The sequence below is a fragment of the Gadus macrocephalus genome, chromosome 17, assembly GCF_031168955.1.
Source record: "Gadus macrocephalus chromosome 17, ASM3116895v1".
NCBI classification, from domain to species: domain Eukaryota; kingdom Metazoa; phylum Chordata; class Actinopteri; order Gadiformes; family Gadidae; genus Gadus; species Gadus macrocephalus.
The window spans coordinates 6925118-6943878 of NC_082398.1; the positions used below are offsets into that span (position 1 = coordinate 6925118).

The 18761-nt window shown below is 42.1% G+C and overlaps 2 protein-coding genes across 5 annotated transcripts in view; both read left to right on the top strand.

The window, feature by feature from the left end:
- The first annotated feature begins 11482 nt into the window (after nt 1-11482).
- LOC132475411 (CD48 antigen-like) overlaps nt 11483-18761 on the top strand; it is a 37306-nt gene continuing 30027 nt past the window's right edge. Inside the window, exon 1 of the mRNA XM_060076526.1 lies at nt 11483-11629. The gene's annotated coding sequence lies outside the window, so the exon portion shown is untranslated. The remainder of the gene's footprint in view (nt 11630-18761) is intronic.
- LOC132475413 (SLAM family member 9-like) lies at nt 11542-18463 on the top strand. Of its 4 annotated transcripts, XM_060076532.1 has the most exons (8): nt 11542-11685; nt 12956-13162; nt 13430-13540; nt 14217-14486; nt 15090-15203; nt 16020-16052; nt 18204-18228; nt 18336-18463. In XM_060076532.1, the coding sequence occupies exons 1-7, from the start codon at nt 11598-11600 to the stop codon at nt 18224-18226; spliced, it is 846 nt and encodes a 281-aa protein (XP_059932515.1). In that variant the 5' UTR covers nt 11542-11597; the 3' UTR covers nt 18227-18228; nt 18336-18463. The 4 variants fall into 4 exon arrangements, with proteins under 4 accessions (XP_059932515.1, XP_059932512.1, XP_059932511.1 ...); XM_060076528.1 differs by lacking the exon at nt 11542-11685 and having other exon boundaries at nt 12825-13162; XM_060076529.1 differs by lacking the exons at nt 11542-11685; nt 18204-18228; nt 18336-18463 and adding an exon at nt 16137-16732 and having other exon boundaries at nt 12822-13162.

Genomic DNA, 18761 nt, shown 5'->3' on the forward strand with positions numbered 1-18761 from the left:
TCAATGAAACTGGGACGCGGACGCAGGTTAAGGGCACGCCCACCAACAAGAAACAGACGCAGACGCAGCCTGACGTAACGTCCGTGCACACCGCACACTTTCAGTGGTGTTTGTAGCCTAGCTCCAACCCCAGAAGTGCAAGAAAAATAATAATGCAAAATGGAAAATAAAAAGAGCAAGGGTGTCGCAGAAAAAGCGAGGATTAAAAAGTGAAAAGCCATGGAGACATGTATGCAGCCAAATGTGCAAAAATCGGCAGCCTTTTCAATCAAACGTGCTCGCGGTCTGAAACAACCAATGAAAACAATGAAACGGGTAAGAAAAGATGTTGAACAAAATGCAACTTTACCTGTACCGTTCCAGTGAATTAATTAGCCTATCAAGTCAATGAATTGCGTGGCGTTGCAACATATAGCCTGTCTAACCTAACGTTACATAATATAAATAATATTATGATGCGACGCCACATAACTGGCCATAAACTTTGTCTTGTAGCCCCTCAGATACAAGATGCATCACCTAGCACCAGCCATGAGCCCACAGGTCTAGAGTGTGCAGGTAGGATTGCTCATTAAGTGAATGTTATTAGAATTAATATAATGAAGAGTATTGTGTAGACCTAGCCTGGTCCTACCAGACTCTTACTTCATTTCATTTGCACAGAGAGTCTGGACCTACTCAATTGACAAACGTTAAGTCACTTGAAGGCCGGTGTCTGTTGAAGTTTAAAACTATCTAACTAACTTCAAATTTAATATGTCATATTTTATTTATTCTTTTTAGAATTATGTTGAAAAGGATGTTGTTTTGCAAAGAATAATGGTGGAGAAGTGCACTCATGTTGAAATAAATCCCCATTGTGAAGCAACCATTACTTCCACTGAATTGGAATTATTTGAGAAAAAATACACGGAATTACAAGGCTATAGAGAACAGTGCGCTATTGTATGCTTAACATGTAAAGTTATAATTACATTATTTAAATATGATAGGTTGTGATCTAAAGTGGGCCGGTCTGAGGCATGAAACTCCAGGGCTGAAAACGAGTCCCACTCCGGCCCTGGACAGGTGTGATGTGTTCTCTGGAGCGGGTACCAGTGAGGAGGCATGCAGCTGAGTTCTGGACATATTGAATTTTTTTTGAGGACTTTGTTGGTGGTGCCGTAGAGAAGACCATTGCAGTAGTCAAGCCTGGATGAAATGAAAGCGTGGATGAGTGTCGCAGCAGCGGTAGTTGACAGGTTGGGGCGGAGGCGGGCGATGTTTCGGAGGTGGAAAAAGGCAGTTTTGGTAATATGGTTAACATGGGGGAGGAAGGAGAGAGTGGGGTCCAGGATGACTCCCAGGTTACGGATTTTGGTGGAGGGGGTGATGGTGGAGCCGTCAATGTTGAGGGTGGAGTTCAGAGTGGAGTGAGTGAGGGTGTCAGGACCAATGATGAGGATTTCGGATTTGTTGGAGTTGAGTTTGAGAAAGCTGTTTTGCATCCAGGTCTTGATGTCAGTCAAACAGTTGGAGAGGGTTGAGAGTATGGAGGAAAGATCAGAGGAGGTGATGGTAGCAAATGTGGAGAAGGATTGACCGGTGGTTAGGGGGGGATCCGGTTTGGGACGTAGGGCGGGGTCGATGGTCAACTGGCTGTGGATTGTGCTGATTTTATCATCATAAATGATGATGATGATGGCGATCAGCATGACAATGAATTTGGCCGTGTGGAACCGAGTGGACTGGCATTTAGGGATCACTTTGAAAACACCGTTTAGGTAAACACCTTGGCACAAATCAGTCAACACTTGTGTAGTTCATAACATTTATTTTCTTTTAAATTTTACGTATTTTTGTTGTTTGCTTTCTCTCTTGAACGTGCAGGCTACAACGTCATTATCGTGGTCTGCACAAAATTGTCATCATGCGTGTATTCTGCTAACTGCACTATAACTACTTAATAGGAATTCATTTCTAGCCTAGGCTATTTCCTTGTTTTTCGGTGATTCAGTGGGCTCGTCTGAACAACCAATCACCGAACTGACCGCTTCTAAACTGGTGCACGAGAATTGACGTAATCCATAGCAACGGGGCGTCACTCTTAGTTCACTCTTTGTGATTTATCCTTAGTAAGAGTAGGTCTCAGCGGCTTTGTGAATAACTTTTAAGAAAAAACTCCTACGTAAAATGTTTTAGCGCGAGTTAGGAGCACTCCTAGCGGTAAGATAAAATGCTTTGTGAATACGGCCCCTGAACATGAGCCCAGTGAAGAAGCCTTGGGGAGCAATAAACAACTAATCCTGACAGACCGCAATGGACTCGTCATTGAACACCCAGGGATCAATGAAGTATTTCTGATTTGGATTAAATTGAAAACTTTTGCTGCCAAAACATAATGGTCATGGAATTGAAAGTGTAGAGGCCTTTTAAATGCTTTAAGTTTGAAGTGTCTAGGCTCTTGGTGTTCCTTGTATGGCATGGGAGCATCTGGATGAAGAGAAAGGACTTGGTTCACTTCTGAGCCAGCTGTTGATCAAAGCGTACCTTGCTTAAAGGCCGTGTTGCAGGGTTTATTTTCCAATGAATTTGTGCAATTTGCTTGTTGGTATTTAAGATTTAAACTGTTATTTATTGTATTTAATGTTGTTAGGTATCACAAAACGGAATGTTATACGAAAAAGTAGGTACTATTTTAGCGGTTTGCTGTTGTTTCTCATTTCCCCCAGAATGCATTGCATGACGTCACGTTGGGGAGACGGACCAAAGCCGCATTGAGACCCTTGAGAGTAGAGACTAAAAAGAGTGTTCAGCAGATTATACAGATACATAGATAAATACATTGATATTATATATAGTTAGTATATGCTACATGTGAACCTCCTAAGATGGCGCAATTTGTTTTGTTCGTTATCTTTGGATATTGGGCAATATCCCATGATTGACATCTCAAAGTCGATATTGTTTTCATCGCAAAATGTCAGCAGATAACAACAAATAAACCTTCGGTCTCGGGGCTATTCCCCACTATTCACTTCGCCTTCGGCAAATAATTGTTGACTAATAGCCTAGATAGATAAATAGCCTAGTCAAGTCTTTATTAATACCAAACTACACGTTGGGAATTCATTTAGGTGATTCGGCTCACAATAACCTATAGCCTACAAGACCACACAGGGGAGACAACAAGTCTGACTGGAAATACACAAAAAACATCACATTCAATAGACCAATGCGTTGATAGATAGATAGATAGATAGATAGATAGAAAATTAAATATGTTCTAAAAGCCGAACCAGACTGTATAAATCACATACTTTGGGTCCATTCTAACTTATGGTAAGAGAGGTAAGTCTTTACATCTTTGCAGTGACTGAATGTTGATGACAAAACGGATTGTGTTGCAAGATAAGTATGTGCGACTGTGCATGTGTCCTTTTCGGCTTCGGCATACTGCATGGTTATCAAGGCCTTGTGGTTAGTTGTGGTCTTACTCTACGTCCACACCAGAAGCGTCACAAAGTTTCGCTGCGAATATTTCTGTTCGCTTTGGTCGCTCAAGTCGCTCATGACGTACAATTCAATTTTGCAGACGCATTTAAAGGAGCCATCTGCTTTTAGTAGACAACCATATCAAAGAGTGAACTCCCATACACTTTGGCCATATTGCAGAGACGGTTCTGCTTGTTGAATAAAGTGGCTAATTTGCATAGGAGGACAGGACTGGCTGTCTCCGCAAGGCAAATAATGGAACATATTTATCTATCTATCTAGACTATTTAGGCTAATTTGAAATGATTCACCTCAGGCTCCGTGAATAGTGGGGAATGGAGGGATAAAAGACAAGAGATATCCCTTGTCATTTCGATTAGTTTGTGTAGGCCTATGTGACGATTTCAAAAACGTGTTTTGTTTAAAGCATGACTACACTCGATTGGTTGGTTAGATTGGTGGCATGGAGAGCAAATGAAAATGGTTCTAGATCGCAAATATTTTCTATAAATACTCCCGCTTATCATCACTTTGTATCAAAATCACTATGGATGTTCACTCACATTCACTCACTAACTATTGAACACAAACACACTGCTGACCCAGCTGTCATTATCACTGTCACTGACAGCGATATATCGTTTCACTTCTTATGACAAATGTACTTATTGCAAGTCGCTTTGGATAAAAGCGTCTGCTAAATGGTCATTTGTCAGCTGTCTATCCTCTGGTGCCCAGTTACATCCGCGATAAATTTTTCCGTCGACATTTTGTAGTCAGTAGGAACCAAAACAGTAGGTATAGGAACTAAAGTGCCGGTGTTCAGTGTTCCCTGGGATCCACGCAAGCGAAGCGCGTCTACATTACGATTGGCTGTCAGTGTCTGGCCGCTAAAACGCGTAATAGTAATTTGCATAAAGTTAAACAGTTTTCAACTTTTTTTGGACGCTCTGGTCGCTCAACTTCGGCCGCTGGTAGCGTTGGTCGCTTTGGTCGCTCTTGCCCATAGAAAGTGAATGACTTCCGGCGATTTGGTAGCTTAATTCGCTTCTGGTGTGGACGTAGTTTGTGAAGCAGCCTAGCCTTGGAGTTGGATATGTTGGAGTGATTGTGTTGTACGGGCGTGTGAGAGTAAGAGAGAGCACACCCGCTCACTGACAGTAAAAATAAATAAAAGTTATTGTATGCACTGCTGTTCATTGACTAGCTCCAGCGCTCGTTGCTGGTTGCTAAATGATAGCCACTCTCCACTCATTCTCTTCTGACCATGCATTTAATTTGCTTTGACCGCCATCATTTCTCGGCAATTCCTCATTCGCCCTCTCACGTCTGACAGATTCGAAATTATACTGCTGTGGGCCATCATACATGTTATTTGTGGTTCTTGCCACCTCTTAGACGCCATAGTTCTAGTACTAGGGCTCCCTTCCACCACGTCTACCCAACGTGAGGTCATCGCCGAAAGGCGTTAGAAAACACCCGTTACACCCAAAAACAACAAAAACTGGACTTTAACACTATTTTGGAGACATTTTATAAATGATACACATTTTTAGTGCTTTATGTATCCATTAACCAAAACTGCCGGCTAACCTGCACGTAGGCCTTCAAGCCATATATAGGCTAAATTACACCTCAAGGAGGCTTTTTGTAATGCTGTTTGACATCTGAATAACTGCTTCTATTGAAGAAATATATTTCATTCTGCGTTATGTCTTCATCTGTTGCATCTTTTATTGTGCTTTCAGACCTGTCAAATCATTTGTGATTCTTATATTGCATCATGCACGCATGGAAGAGCCCGTATTTGCAGTGTGCTGTGAAAGCTGGGCTGGATGCAGATCCTGCACTACTTTGTGTCTTCTGGATTCATTACTTTGTTTAAGGTATCTAGCAGAAGATGTGTATTGGCTGCTTTCACTTCCACTTCATGTGGAGATTCTCCAAGCCTGACTCACATATCTTACAACATTTGTCGGTTTCTGTTTCATCATTATTCTCATACATGCTAGCTTATACACCTTTTCTCAGCAGTATAAATATATTTTTGGTCCCGTGAGTACTGTGTAATATGGATAAGATGACAAAGCATTATGATGAAGGAAATGTAAAGGGATAGGTTTTTTTAATTGGTAACAAGACATTTTTAAAGTAACATTGAACAAGAGTATTGTTATACCCTGTACTCAAAGTAATGACTGCATAATGGTGGAGTCCATACTTAAAGTAGGCCCTTTGTCTACTCAAACAGAACTTCATGATCCCCCCCAGACATGTGGGGGGGTCAGGTCAAGGGGAAATGCCAGAACGGTTCGCCTACGGAACCTGAAGGTCCAACAGCATATGTCTTCAAAGTTTAGACAGGTCGTTTGTTATTTCTTTGGGTTAATGGAGCCAAAAAGCGCATGAGGAGATATGTCGGATATTGAATGAACAGTGGCGAAGAGTTTACTCACAGCTGAATCAATTGATCGCTTGGTTTGTGCCATTGTTAGGGTTAGATTGTTAAATCACATTGTATCGTTTGACCATGATGTGCAAGCAGTATTGCAGGGCGCTTTAAACAAATGGAAGAGTAGCTGTAGGGAGCCATACCTAAATGTTTGCTTAAAACAACCCTGCTGTGAAAGAACATTGTTGTTCCTGTACATGTTTGCCCTTCATTTGAATTGTCACGCCGTGGGCTGCCTGACGCTTGCATTGGGACCGTGGAGCTCTTCCCTACATTTGAATGTCCTTTCCATTCACATAACTACGCAGACAAATCATATTGTGTGTGTCTGAAATTCACATTTTAGGCCGTTCTGTCTACTTATTCCGTAATCAACAAATAAACATAGTCTGACAGGATCGTGTTTAATCGCCCTTTGGACGCTACATATCCGGACAACTTTACACAGCAAACCCCCCCCCCCCCAAGTGACCCACCATGTTGTGGGTCACTTCTCTGTGTAATCATTTAAAGGAGCCTACAGGTATTACACTGTGTGACTCCAATTCCAGCCAGTTCAGATCAAAGGTTTTCAATGAGGCCAATGGCAGCTAAAAAGTACAGAGTATCATTTTTGACCTATTAAAGCCGCAGCTCACACAGGATGTGTTTTATGTGGCTGTGGAAATATGTTTGACCACAGCTGAGGGGTGTGAGGATTGTCATGAACTAGGGTGATATGAAAGTAGGCCATATAGAGAAACACTCCATTTTTGACCTATTAAAGCCGCAGCTCACACAGGATGTGTTTTATGTGGCTGTGGAAATATGTTTGACCACAGCTGAGGGGTGTGAGGATTGGCATGAACTAGGGTGATATGGAAGTAGGCCATATAGAGAAACACTCCATTTTAATGTTTTATTAATAAATGCTAATGTTCAGAATAACATAGGTCCTGTAATAACCAATAATGTAATAACGGCCAACAACGTAATGACTGGCAATAACGTCATATTTTAATGTAATAAAGAAAATTATGTAATAAATTGCCAATAATGTAATAAAGTTGTTGAGCCAATAACGTAATAACTTTTTGCCTATAATGTAATAACTTATTACGTTATTGAATGGTTATTACGTTATTGGCCTTGTATTAAAAAAATCCTTTGAAAATGTAATAACTGAGCCAATAATGTACTGACTGTGGTATTACTTTTTTTTTTTTAAGTATCAAGTATCGGCGAAAGTAAGAGTCCAATGAGTTAGGTGTGAATGTTATGCCCATGGCAACAGCGATGAGCGGTAATGTACCAGGACACAGGGAAAGGTGTATAAAGCTGTTTTCAAGCCACAGGGGACTGCTTATATAGGCGGCGCAGGTGTCTATACAGTGTATCTGTGCCAACTTCCTCATTCTTTACGCCGTTGAGTTCTACATCCTTCTTTCTCTTCCCCCCCCCTAAGCGCTCTCTCTCTCTCTCTCTCTCTCTCTCTCTCTCTCTCTCTCTCTCTCTCTCTCTCTCTCTCTCTCTCTCTCTCTCTCTCTCTCTCTCTCTCTCTCTCTCTCTCTCTCTCTCTCTCTCTCTCTCTCTCTCTCTCTCTCTCTCTCTCTCTCTCTCTCTCTCTCTCTCTCTCTCTCTTTTTCACCCCACCCCCTGCACAGACGAGGGAGAGATGAGGTGTGTGTGTGCCAGAACAGTCAAATGAGTATATTGCGGTCAAAAGTTCATATACGATTTGTGGGCTTGTGTGCCCACAAATAAAGTAAATTCCGGACTACTGCTTCGAGGTAGCAGGAACTAAATATGTGTGTCTGTGCATAGCATACAAGTTAGATCAGAGCAAGTTTATTGCTACCCGGAAATTGATTGTGCGCGTATGCATGCAGGTTTGTGTGTGTGTGTGTGTGTGTGTTTTTGTGGATGAGAGAATGAGTGTGAAGAGTTCATTTTCGTTCCATGTTTGGTTTCAGATTAATTCCACTTGCATGACCAAAAGGGAAGCTGCAGGAGGAAACCTAAAGTTAAATAAACAGGGTTTGATGATAACCTCAAACTGAAATAGGGTCGCTTTAGAGCTGGTTGGAGGAAGAGAAAGAGACAAAGCAAGAAGAGCTTGACTAAAAGGGAGACGGTCAAGTTACAGTCTTTGAGGTGACACGGTCAAAGTCAACGCATTTCACAACTTGTGAAGAACTTGAGGAAAGTTATGCACTTCCTTATTAAGATTGTTATGCATGGCTCATTCTATACCATAGGTTCATGAAATTAAAAGTGCCTTATAGGCTAGTCCTTTATTGCAATAATAGTTTCAAGTTTTGAAACTCTTAAACTCACACTAAAGATTTTGTGTGAGAGAAACCAAATTAAATAATATTTTGCCACTGAGAAAGTCCTCGCAGGACCTGTGCCGGCAACAAATGGTATTGCAACAAGAACGGGCGAGTGAAAGAAAAGATGGATGGTATGACATGTGATGATAAACGGTCAAGTGACAGTCTTTGAGGTGACCCGGTCAGTCATGAAAACTCACTTTCGGGCCGCTTTTTTTTTACCTGCTAGTCAAAAATCATCGCATTTCACAACTTGTGAATTTTCTTCCTGGGAAGAACTTGGAGGAAGGTTACGTAGGCCTACTTCCTTCTTTAGAATGTTATGCATGGCAGCCATGGCTCATTCTATACCATCGGGTAATGAAATGAAAAGAGCCTTCATGTAGGCTAGTCCTTTATTACAATAATAGTTTGAAGTTTTGAAACTCTCGAACTCACACTGAAAATCAAGTGTGAGTGAAACCATATTAAATAGTATTTTGCCACTGATATACCGGTAGTCCTCGCAGGACCTCTGCTGGCAACAAATGGTATTTCATCAAGAACGGGCGAGGGAAAGAAAAGACGGATGGTATGACATGTGATGATCCAGCACACACACACACACACACACACACACACACACACACACACACTCTTGATATGAAGTTATCCACAAATATTTGTATTTAAGTTGATCATACAATAGCTACAACACTCATACTATCAACTATCACACACCAACGAAGACGACATTTATAGGGCTATGAGGTAATTTCTTTAGAGCTAAAAAAAATACAATTTGAAATTAAATAAAACTATTAGAAAATTTGTGGCTGGGAACATATACCCCACAGAGTACAGAATATAATCCTTAGTACAAGTACATAAGCCTTCTCTCTCTCTCTCTCTCTCTCTCTCTCTCTCTCTCTCTCTCTCTTCCTCATTTTTTACGCCGTTGAGTTCTACATCCTCCTTTGTCTTCCCCCCCTAAAGCTAAGGCCACACTGAACGCGTTACTCGGTTTAAAAACGCGCATAACGCGCCTAACTTGACGATTGATCATTGTGTGTCACAAAAATGGTTCAACGCGCCTAACGCGCCTGTCAACCCAGTCGCCAAGAAAAAACGTTGACGGTGTACGTTTCCATGAACACTGGATACGTAGCATTTCAACGTAAAATAGCGTGTTAAACCTACAGTATCCACACGTGCCGCTGTGGAGGCGTATGGAAAGCCAAGAAGGCCACAATCCGGCCCTAGAATGGCGGGGTAAAAGTGCAAATCCGCACGGAAACCGTACGGATTCCGTACGGTTTGGCAAGAATTCCGTACGGAATCCGTACGGTTTCCGTACGGTTTCCGTACGGATTCCGTACGGTTTTGAATGACTAATAGCCGCGGCTATTAGTCATTCACTCCGGCTATTAGTTATTCACTCCGGCTATTAGGTATGCAGAACGAGCCCCTCCCTCTTCTTTGCTTGACCACTAAGTTTGAAGACTTAGACTGTCTAACCAATCAGAGCTGCAGTGCCTCCATGTTTCGCTGTAACATAAAGCTGTGTTGTCTTTACTAGTTTCACTACAATGTAATGACCACCATTAGCTAGTGGAAAATACATTTGTGTCTAGTACAGTGATATATTTGTATATGTTAGGCTATATATTGAGATGGCAGTGTGCGAAATACCCGACAATATTCAGGGATGTCCTCATCCCCAGATTGTTCTCGATATGCAGTAGCCAGCTAGGCCATAACATTGCATAACATGAACATGAACTGAATAAATGCCAGGTATATAGCATATCGGAGACGGGCACACAATCAGTGCATTTGCAAATGAGAGCCTGCAGTATGACCGATCTTGTGACATGTGGTCGGAGAGAGTCGTTTGTGTGTGTGTGTGTGTAGAGCAAGTTGTTGAAGGAAGTGTTTCTACTTGACGTTACAATATTTCATGGATGCAAGCAAGCCAAGACAATCAATCTATATCTATAGCCTACATGACACACACACACACACACACACACACACACACACACACACACACACACACACACACACACACACACACACACTTTAAACACACTGGTAAAGCAATAGGAGCCTGCATTGGCTAAAGTTGTTGGGATGCACGTTATTTTATAACAGGGAGGGGCAAAGTTGTGCATTACAATGCAAACACGACAATAATTGGCACCGTTCTTGCGCACTCAGAAGAACATGAACTGAATAAATGCCAGGTATATAGCATATCGGAGACGGGCACACAAGCAGTGCATTTGCAAATGAGAGCCTGCAGTATGCCCGATCTTGTGACATTATTTAACCATCCATCTACAGCTAATACGATCAGACAGATACATCATTGATCACATATAAGCCCACAACAAGCCCAACATCACCACGGCAGGTGCGCTCTCTCGCATTCACACAATCACTCCAACTCCAAGGCAAGGCTGTTTCACTGAGACCACACAACCACAACTAACCAGCCTACATATCCACAACAATGAGCAACAATCAGTTCATTGCGTATCTTCTGTTTGGCGCACATGGCTAATTTGCATACTTGCACAGGACTGTCGGCTCCGCTTGTCAAAAAAATAGAACGTATTTGTGAATAAATGCTGGCTACTACATATCGAGAACAATCTGGGGATGAGGACATCCCCGAATATTGTCGAGTATTTCGCACACTGCCATCTCAATATATAGCCTAACATATACAAATATATCACTGTACTAGACACAAATGTATTTTCCACTAGCTAATGGATGTCATTACATTGTAGTGAAACTAGTAAAGACAACACAGCTTTATGTTACAGCGAAACATGGAGGCACTGCAGCTCTGATTGGTTAGACAGCCTTCAAACTTAGTGGTCAAGCAAAGAAGAGGGAGGGGCTCGTTCTGCATACCTGAAAGCCGGAGTGAATAACTAATAGCCGGAGTGAATGACTAATAGCCGCGGCTATTAGTCATTCAAAACCGTACGGAATTCTTGCCAAACCGTACGGAATCCGTACGGTTTCCGTACGGTTTCCGTGCGGTTTTGCACTTTTACCGCGCCATTCTAGGGCCAGATTGTGGCCTTCTTGGCTTTCATGTAGAAGACGCATGATGCTACACTGCTGATATGAATGCATGACGGGATGAGGTCACTGACATCCTGTTGGTCAGATAAGAACAGAATGTCTATTTGACACAAGTCTCTTTTTTAACGTTTAACGTGCAAAGGGAAGCATCAATGAACCCTAACCCTTAACTGTAGAGATGTATATATAAACTACTTTTTTCAGAATAGACAAATTATTTGATGTGCATTAACTAATAACGGTTCACATTCTGAACATTGGCTTGTCGTTGGGCGTTTATGAATAAAGGAAGAGAAGACTCATTTCATTTGTCAGTTCACCCTCCAGCTATGTGGCTTCCACTTCTCTTTTTCCAACTGCTCCGAGGTAAGTTTGTTATTTGAACTCAAATTGAAGGATTCTGTTCATGTTCTAGTCATGGTCCACGTTAAGGCTGAATATTGTTCAATCAAATTAAATCGAATTTAAGGGTGTTGTGTACAATTCTGTCTGATGGGCAAATTATTAATCATGTACCTTTTTATTACATACCCAATATCTATTGTTACTGTTATGAAAATAAGTGGTTATGATTCGGGTAAACCGATGATTGAGGGCTTAGCTTCTCAGACATAAGCTGTGTTCGAAATCGTTCCCTATACACTCGTTCCCTATTTCCTATATAGTGTACATGATATAGTGCACTATATAGGGAATAGGGAACGAGAATTCGGACACTACGCTGAACATTTCTAAACGTCATTTGCGTCAGTAAATGCGCCTGGTATTTGTGTGACGTGATCATGGACATCATCTAACCGGGCTGGAGGTTGTATTGATGTTGAATGTTACATTTCCTTGTTACATTTTTTTAATTAATTTTCAATGTTAAATATTCTATGCTAAATCCCAAATAAATTGATGACATTTCTAAACACAAGCCGGAGACTCCATCATAAATGTATTCATTTTCGCGGTTATTCAGCTTCTTCTTCTCCCCTGGAAAAATATAACCGCATTGAATTGTGGTATACGGGAGTAACGTGTAGGGAACATCGTATGTACCCTATTTTAAGTCCACTATATAGTGGACCACTGAGAATTCGAACACCCTACAAAATGGCGTGCACCCTATTTAGTGCACTACATCCATAGGTGATATGATAGGGAACGATTTCGAACACAGCTATAGTATAACACCACTGCGAGTGGCACCCCCCCCCCCCCCCCCCCTCCTTAGAACACACTTTTCCTTCGGAGCGGAGGCTTCACTTACACATTAATAAAGACTTCCATCCAAAGCACTGGAGACATTCAGATTATCAAGGAACTAAATAATTACCACAGGAATTGAGATTATTATTAATTTAAAATATCAGCCCCTAGAGCGGGCTGTTCTATTATTATTTTTTTTCTATTTTTTACATCTTGGGGTGCTTGTCCTTTTACTTCAATTCAATTCATTCCACCCAAATGGAGTTTTGCCGAACGTATAAGCTGCATGTATTTTACCCTACGCCGTGCCGCCCACTTGGCCAGGTCACCGCTGAAGATGACGGGTTTCATCAATGTATTTCGAAAAACTGTGTCCAGGGACTTGACTTGCGAGCAGGTAAAGAGCTACAGAAACCGATGGGCTTGTGGCTTGTTCTTCTAGTGGTGGGATCGAACCAGCAGGTCCTCGGCTTCCTTGGAGAAAGCGTGACCCTGTCCCCTGCCCTAGATGTGACCCAGCGGAACATTTCCTCCATCAAATGGCTCATCCTGTCCAACGACACATGGATCGCGACCTACCAAGGCGGGATAACCAACACCAACCATTTCTGGCAGTACAGGGGAAGGCTCAACCTCGACATCTCGTCAGGTGTGTGTGTGTGTGTGTGTACAGTATATCTCAAATGGTAGCGCATGGCTTGACCCTCTTAATGTTACGGATTTGATTCCGATCAAGAATATATGCACAGACAGTGAAACGTATTTTGAAAAACTTTTCATAAAGGCGTCCACCAAATTGCTTACACTATAAAAAAATCACAAAGGAAATAAATTGCATTCATTATAACAGGCGTGTCTCCTCATCCATCACCTTGATGTTCTGTTTGATTTTGTTTTCCCGCTCTTTTGATACCAGGTGACCTGACGATCAAAAATCTGATAAAAAAGGATGCCATGAAGTACGTTTTGGAAGTTGGTTTCCAAGGAGATGAAGAAATCAGCCGCAAGTTTTTCCTCAGAGTTGAACGTAAGAGTGGCTTTACTTTACTTCACCGTATTCACAATTGTAGTGGTTTGGGCTGCCAACAGGTACTGGGTTTGAACCCAATGTCGTTTTTAACTGTTCCCTATGAGGACAGGGCGTATGTGGAAGCCTAAAAAAGATACCCTGCACCCAGCGTCTTCTTTCAGAGCGCTCCGCCTTATCTGTGCGGCCACTCTCAGTGCCTATCTTAGCCGCTCCCATATCTCAACGTTGCAGAAAGGCGCTGCTGTCGTCACTGTCGTGGATTTTCAGGCAACCAATGGTATATAAGATATGGCGGGACTCGTCATCCTCGTGATCAAGAAAATGGAGGAGATTCTTGTTCTTGCCCTATCAGTCTTTGCAGAACTTTATGATAAGCAAACTTTTCTGCCAGAAGAAAATGCTATGTGGACACCGGGCCTAACTGGTCTGGTCCTAAATGCCTGTTGGATAAAAGCTAAAGTTAGTTAGAAATGTATTGTCCCCTTGGGGAAATTGTTCTCAGTGAAAAGACAGATACACATGACCGTTAACAAACGATCTCATAGTTACATGAGTTACAAAAAACTGCTGCATTCGGGACAGTTTAGTTGTATTTTTAGACGGATGTGGAGGTTCAGGAGCAAAATCTCAGTCGAAAACGTTCCGGTAAACGGCATGTTCCCTCTGCGTGCAGAACGCCTCGCGCAGCCTCGGGTCACCAAGCACCACGGCTGGTCGGAGGACGGCAGCTGCACGGTGACACTCCTGTGCTCCTCGCCGAACCCTTCCGTGAACTTCACCTGGAGCTCCACGCCTCTCGCCACGATCCTGTTCGAGGGGTTCCGTGCAAATACTGCCTTCCTCCTGGCCTCCATGCGAGCAGACCAAGTGGTCAGCTTCACCTGCAACACCGCCACAGCGCTGGAGTCCACCAGCGAAACTCTAAATGTCGAGTGTGTTCGCGGTAAGTCCGCCCCATTTCAGATTCAGAGTTCTAGGTATTTCTAAATTGGATCGCAGTATTCATTTTGGACAAGAATAAAAAAATAACGTAACTGAGATGTGTCAAGTGGGGAGATGGATGGCTCTTCAGAAAACAGAAGTTAAACTGAAACAGTTTGAGGGAGGAACGATCACAAGTTCTCCAAGCACTTTGAGGAACTCAAGGCACTCATACTTTGACTTCTTGGAAAGGGGATCAGTGTTTTGGCTACGCCCACTCATTTAGTTCCCCTAAATGTCCGTTTCCATGCATGGACTTTTGTAGCAGCTACCCAACAGAACCCTAACCCTAACCCAATAATGTAATAATTCATTTTTTTTACAAACCTTAATTTTTGGTGCCCCCCCAGGTACTTGGTGCCCTACGCAATCTGCGTACTCTGCGTATAGGGAGCGGCGGCTCAGTTAGAAACTACTGTGTCCGCATTTAGCCACTACAATGAGTAGCTTTCACATGAAATGTAAGCGCTTTCTGAGACCTCAACTTGATCTCATTTGCGGGTGAAAACGCTTTTTGACTCTGCTTCTCTTATCTGTCTCTCTCTCGTTCTCAATCCATCTAAAGAGCCAATCCCAAAGCCCACACTGCACCCTCCCCATTGTGTTGCCTTTGGTTATGGTGTTCTCCTTGGGAGCTGCTTTGGTATTCTGCTTGCGATGATAACGTATATCCTCAGAGGTGAGTGTCAAGACAATAAGCCATATGGGATTGTTTGTTGTGGAAGTAAAAAAAAGAACAGTCAAGTCCCACACATTTTCTTGTTTTTGGCCCAAGTACTGTCGTCTCCCCCCAGAAGTAGGCCCGCAGAATCTTGGATAAGGATTACACAATTTCAAAAATTTGTCTGAACGTAAACCACTATTTAAGATATAACCTATAGATTACATCTTCCCCGGATGGGGTGTTACCTCCTTCTTCCTATGGTTGACATGACGTTTTAAAAGAAGAAACATTTTGAAATGAAGTAATAAGCCACTGTCTGTGTCAGCAGCTTGACTCAGGGAAATACCAAAGGTCCCATGAAATACCACCAAGTGTGGTGTGATTAGCCGTTACAAGCCGTTTTGAAAGTCTGTCTATTATGACATCACAGGTGGGCGTGTCCACCCAGATGTGTGCTGGATAGCTCAGTCTACCAGCATACCCAGTAGACTGTAGAAATCGTTCCTCATCTATCCGTCACACATCTAGGTGGACACGCCCACCTGTGATGTCTTAAGAGGCAAAATTGCTTGTAACGGTTAATTACAGTATACCTGGTGGCATGTCATAGCCCCTTTAAGTGACAACATCATTTACGTTCAGATTATTGTAATCACCTGCAACTGGAGAGAGATTCAATTTTAGTTTTAAATGATCTGGTTACAACATACTATTCGGTGTATACTTTACACCTGCATTTATGATCAGACTGACACTAGTTGCGACAGGTTGCATATTTTTAAACTTACTATTACAAGCTAGTTTAAAAAACGTATCATTTTGTTATTGCAGAAAGAATTGAAGATTGTATTTATTATCTCACCGGTAAGTAAATATTTTTCCCTTTTGTAAATGAAGTTGCATATTATAAATTACCTAAAAAATCCCACTATTCTTTCTATTTTCCAGATAAGTGATGTGCAACAAACAAACCATATTCTTCTCTAATATGTATTCTGGCATACAGAGGGGTTTGGATGACTGGTCCGTTTGTCTCAATTGGCTTACTGATTATGTGGCTTAACCTGATCTAAATAACCCTTACGGTATTTAACCCTTCAAATGGAGCACCACTTCCCTCACAGAGAATATAATCTCTGAAAACAAATGTGTCCAAATGAAGATTGTGGTATTTGAAGCATTCTGGTCTCTGTTTGTAGTCTGAGTAATCTTGACCAATCAAGTTCGTGCATGCTGTGGTTGCATGCAGATAAACTGTCCGTGTGGAGAGCAACAATCCCGGGTCCCATCGGCAAGCGCTGACGACAGTTGCGCTTTTTTCTTTGCCTTGATATCGTTCTATAGAGACTAGTCGAGATAATGATGTTAACGTCACTAAAAGAGGTTACGTTGAGGTAGTTATGATGCATCTTAAATTACTACAATTTAAGTTTCAACCTAGCTAGTTACAGCGGAGGAGTATGAACTTTGCATTTGAACTTATGAACAGGTTTACCGTGGAGAGGCTGCGAGAGGCTAACTATTACTATTACTATCAGGGGCGCTGCATGGCGGGGAAAAGTGGTACTGATTCTAACGGCCCAGCCCAACGCAGCACGGCCCACGGCCTGCGGATGGCAATTAATAATATAATATTCATATTCTTGCCTTTTTTTTTTTTTTTTAAATGTCTCATTACAAAGAAATGGTAATTGGAAATAAACTTATTAAACTCACAACTGTCGATTTCCATAACGTTTTCGTTAGTTCTTTAACATATTGTCATTTCCCCTTCCCCCTGAGCTCTTGCGAAATGGTTCGGCCGCAACGCGCGATGCGTTGAATCGAACAGGATCCGAAATGTGAGATGCTGGCACTGGCAGCAGGTGTACAGAGCGGCTGGGCTGGCTGAGGTCAGGTCTTGGATTTTCCTTATTTTATTGAAATGAAAGCTGCAGCTGAATCACTACATATTGTTGAATACCCCTGTTTACTATCCTCCACCCATCGTAAAGGCTTGATTCCACCGGACGCGTTACGGCAACGTTACTGCTGCGGCACGTCTTGGCCGCGGTCACCGCAGCGCAGCAGATAGGTTCTACTCTAATCAATGAGACCATTTCCACCGGGCGCGGCTGCGGAACGTCTCAGCAACGTCCCAGGAGCAGCTCGCCGTGCCGCAGCGCTATCATTCCGTAGCATTTCTATTTTTGCCGCAAGCCGTTGCTGAACCGCGTCAATTTCAACAGAGCAGATCGAGCAGGGCAGGAAGAGAAAAAGTAAAAGCCATAGAGCATCCGGTCAATTTTCAAAATAAAACACAATACTCAGCTCATGTAGCCTATCACTAACTACATGAATGGGCAACCAATAATCAAACTGACAATTGTAGTACAGTTTCAAGCTGCTTACAGACAATTTTAGCATAACAATCACATTTCTGTCTTTATGAATCTGTACACACAGCTTTCTTTTCAACACAAAATTCCATTGGATTTCCATAGGTATTTGTGTTGTGTGGAAAACAGTGTGTTTGGATTTGCTGAAAAGTTGATGTGTTGAAACCAAACTGGGTCAAGTCCAATTTTAGCATGAGAGAAGGACATTGTTGTAAAATTGTGTTTAAGCAGCTATTGGACAATATGTATAAGACTGCTGCCTAAAAGACAGTAGGCTATAAATACTTCGTTTATTACTTGAATTACATGATGTCACTAACTGAATGAAATACGTTTAATAAGTAAGTTCATACCCTTATTTAAAGTCACACAAACCCATAGTCCATGAAGGGGCAATGAAAAGTCTAACTGAAGTGCTATTGTGATGCTGGGCCATGTTTACCAAAACAGTCGATAGATGTTGGGGGGGGGGGCCAAAATTAGAATCTTTCATAGGGCCCAAAATTCCTGGCAGCGCCCCTGATTACTATAACATCAGCGGGTGTCCATACAGGTTTGATTTTGACATCAGCCTAGCGGTTAGTTTGCGGTGTGTTCTAAATGACACAAAGTCACGCCTTTTCTATTTTTTTCCCAGGTAAACAAGGCCGGTCAAGCTAACGGTAAGTTCTCCTTAAATGTATTCAACCACAGGTGACACTGGTTTCGAAATTTGGGCCTGGCCTTTTGACCCTGCGTATGTTTCTCTCCCAAATGAATGAATGAATAGAATCAACAGCTAAATGATTATCATTTCACTTCTGTGGCGACCGAAGAGAACAAGACTTTATGAATGAAGGATCCAGTATGGCAGTATGTTGGTTGATTTGTTAATATATCAAACAGTGTTAATTAGTTTTTTTGTTTTAAAGGCTTTTGTGTGCTTGCTCATTTGTAATTAGTATTTTACTCTGGGGATGGGTTTCTTAAGGTGGTCTGGTGAGGAGCTGCTCAGAGATCCTGGGTTTTGGTTGGCCGAGACAGGTTCTTGGGTTCCTTAATTTAATTAAATGACCTCTTCATTTAATCTTTTTTTCAACATTCTGAAACCAAATGGTAAAAATCCTTTGTTCAAAAATATTTGTTTCCCGGATCTCTCCCAATTTATTCCAACAATTATCATCAGGCTGCAAATGGTTCAACAAGCTTAAAGGGA